Here is a 3,643-nt window from a genome sequence, read left to right on the forward strand (position 1 = left end):
TGGGCATGTGTTTACAGTATGCATGTTATATAATATATAATATATGACATGCATACTGTAAACACATGCCCAATATATAGCATATTATGCTACAATACCCACCTATAGCTCTCCCCCACATACGATGTGCATACTCCATGAGCCAGATGAACTTGAACTCTTCTACCGTCATGTCCGAATTCTTGCTATGGAATTGATTTAAAAGAATGTTAGAAACCTGCAACCATGTCAATAAAAGCCTAACATGGCTATCACATCTCTGCTTAATCGAATAATTAACACGTTGTGTCTTTTTAAGTATATAACCTTACTGCCAAATTCATATTAGGTTATCAAATTTTATAGCCTGGTTACTAATAAACAGCCCAATTGAAAATCATCTGCATTTGCTGCTGTTTTTGATATTTCCAAAAGGCAACGGCCAAAGATGTAACAGAGGTTTCTGTGTCCTTCATGTGCATGCTGGGCCATACGCATGCTTGGCTCAATACTAGTGTTAGAATGTACAGGACACCCAATCTTAGCTATACGTACTAGTATTGTTACATAATCACAGTGGTACTTATAGGAGTATTGCCAGGTAAAACTTGGACAGAGTTTTTATCTCAGTTGTTGATAAACTAAATATATTCAAGTCTAGTTTGCAAGGTAACCAGCAGTGAGATTGGACAAACTAATAATTTGGCAGTCAGGTTACATACTTACAACTGACCAAAGGTGTGAGTTATTCTATTAATAGTCAGCAGTGCGAATTAGATAGCCATATTATTCTTTTACTGCAGCTTTAGTGTGAATCTTACAAGTTTTTACAGTATATATAGTAAAAATAAGTATGCACTATGCAATGTGACTATACATCTGCATTTTAACTGCTCTTTAATTAGAATTTTTTTTGGTCTCTTCAAAGGTCACAATGAATAGTTTTCACATACTATTTGTATTCTGGGAATTCTTGGTATACGCTGAACTCGTCTTCCCAGGCCTTTTGTGAAAGTGGAGGTACCATGCCTTTGATTAGGTCCCATTTTGTTATGGAAAGGCCAGATTCCGTCAACCTAAAAATGAAAACAGTTTACAATAGTTTTATCTTTTATATTACATATATATCGCCGAGTGTGCCGTGAACCTGACATTCATGGAAAGTAATCTAATTCATCACTACAGAATATAATTACAGTCCATTCTACGCCACGGGTGTTTTCGAAATTTAACGTTTCATGAACCATTAATTATATCAAATGTATCACCTATCAGTTAATCAGGTTTTACTTTTCACCCTACCTAGTAATTCCACCGAGCGATACCATACAGCCAACCATTCCTGTGCAGCCAAGAAACCAATATCCAACAATACGTTGAGAGCGTTGAGAAACCTCCACGGCTCCTTTCTCTGCTGCCACTCCCGCTGCAACGGCCATCCTTCGCAGTGTCGTCGTTCGAACATTCTGTTCCCCATAAAATCATATACTTATATTATTATATAAAATATAAAATAAGATTAAGATAAGATTTGGCAGACATGCAACCGCATGAATCTTAAAAATAAGCACGGGCTGCGTTATTGTTAATATCTTTAATTTTGAACCTCAGACTGCGGACTCATTTTGCTGCAGACTCCCTCTTTTTGAGGGTAGGGCATCCGTTGGACTCCCGTGTTCAAAAGTTAATTTCTATCCCTAAACTAACAGTAACATCTACCCGTAGTCACACATATGACACTTAGAGGAGATCAATCTTCAGCAACTGCTGTAGCTTCAGATATTTGACCTATAACTAGCTGCTACACTTAGCAGCTATCCCTAATTATCAGAGTAGGAATAGCTACAGCGCAAATTAAGTAAGATAGATGCACATGTATCTGCTGCTGGCTAATGACAACAGATTCAAAGGCATGCATACATGTATGCAACGTACAGCACAGTTGTAAGTGTAGTGTCTGTAAAGATTATACAGTACAGGATACATGTCCCTGCAGATAATCAATAGTGCGAGAGATGAATTAGGATGGGAATAGATCTATAATGTACTTTATAATGTACCTGGCAGGTATTCCCTAGTAGTCTGGTTTTTGCCTTGAAATAGCAGAGTGGTGATCTAAAATCTTTCTGTGGCGATTGAAAGCCAGAAACCTGCAAAAACAGTGAGAGCAATTTCATGAAATATTCCCACACAGTGATCAGCATTACCGGGTGTTGAATGTAGCATTCCTGAAAGGTACTGGGTGGATACAGGCACCAGAAACGATAGACTGGTCCATCTTACACTGTACATAACGCAGTGTTAGCATTTCATATAATATGTATTTCAAGTACAAAGATATATAGAGACAATATTGGTGTCTTCATATACGTTTTCATCCTTATATGGTACTACCATTTACATACTTAGACATAACACAGGGGAAATACACCGTGTAGTGGGAAATGTACACAGGAATCCACAATCCCTAGACAAGTGCAATGCTTTATGCCAAGTATAATTTTTTAACCTGTGCCTCAATGCAAAATCGAGGGTACAGTCAATAAGTTATGTGCACATCACATCACTCTTCTTTTTGACCTTGGTTCTTGGGCCCTTGAGCTATGTATCTCTAGCACTATAGCTGTCCTAGGCTTTGACACATGCCAACAGTCGTGTGACATACTCATGTCAAAGAAAAAAAAAAGAAATAAACAAAGAAAAGTTATTAAAACAAAATGTGTTTGTTGGTTATTCAACTGACTGTCTTGACTTTCTAAAGTGGTCGATCCCCACTTTATATCTGGACAGTACGGGAACCATGAAAATGTCCCATTTAAATTGTGAACGCATTTCCAGTTGCGTCTTCATGCCTACTTGTGCCTTACACAATCATCTGTATACAACACAGGGGTATATAACAGGGGTTTTATATTTAAGCTTTATAGCTTCCTAACCCCTAGCCAGTTGTCTTGAGGGGACAAGTGGCATCCAGGTAAATACAGGTAACAAACACTGTATACACTGTATCAGGGGTTAACCATGACAAGTCAAATGTTAAAGGGAGACTTTACTCTAGGTTCTAGGGTTATTTTCAGCTAATTTAGGTTATAATTATGCTACATAAAAAGTTTCATGAATATTAACCTAATATATATATATATATATTATATAATATATATATGGTGTTTTGTTAATCACCATTAGAAATATTATTAAAAAATGTTTTAAAACTAACGACTACAGTTTGATTACACCGACGGTGGCGCCACTCAAAGCGCACGATCTGATAAGTTGCGCAAAACCACTTTCCAGCCAAGGGCTACAGACCGAGGATGTTTCTTATTTATTAATTTAAAAGCAAAAGGATTGTAATATCTTATAAACGACATATAGTTTCAGTTATATTATGGATAAATTTGTCCTAAAATGAACATCGTTCGGTTAAATAGCATTTAGGTATGAATATAATTGCACCTTTGTGATTAGCCCTCGGTCTATAACGTGCAAAATAAATTGGCAAATACGCAACTTTTTCAGGGTGGCAGCACGGTCGCGGATGTCATGGCGCCGTTCAAATTTCGTAGCGTTGATGTGTAATTAATTATAACAATTAAATTAGGGTTAGGGTTAGGGTTATGTGGCAGATTACAGGGCTATGTTCAGAACCTGTTGAAATAGAGAA

General features: G+C 37.1%; 1 protein-coding gene across 1 annotated transcript in view; it reads right to left on the minus strand.

Annotated features, from left to right (window-relative positions):
* The window catches only part of LOC106813202 (cytochrome c oxidase assembly protein COX15 homolog), a gene marked incomplete at its 5' end in the record, with an annotated part of 7,679 nt that extends 5,550 nt beyond the window's left edge, over positions 1-2,129 (minus strand). Inside the window, 4 exon segments of the mRNA XM_014817269.1 lie at positions 103-185; positions 933-1,055; positions 1,282-1,445; positions 2,040-2,129. Of these exon segments, the coding sequence (XP_014672755.1) occupies positions 103-185; positions 933-1,055; positions 1,282-1,445; positions 2,040-2,129 (460 nt within the window).
* Between the last annotated feature and the right edge of the window lie 1,514 nt (positions 2,130-3,643).

The sequence above is a fragment of the Priapulus caudatus genome, unplaced genomic scaffold, assembly GCF_000485595.1.
Source record: "Priapulus caudatus unplaced genomic scaffold, Priapulus_caudatus-5.0.1 Scaffold739, whole genome shotgun sequence".
Classification (NCBI taxonomy): Eukaryota; Metazoa; Priapulida; class Priapulimorpha; order Priapulimorphida; family Priapulidae; genus Priapulus; species Priapulus caudatus.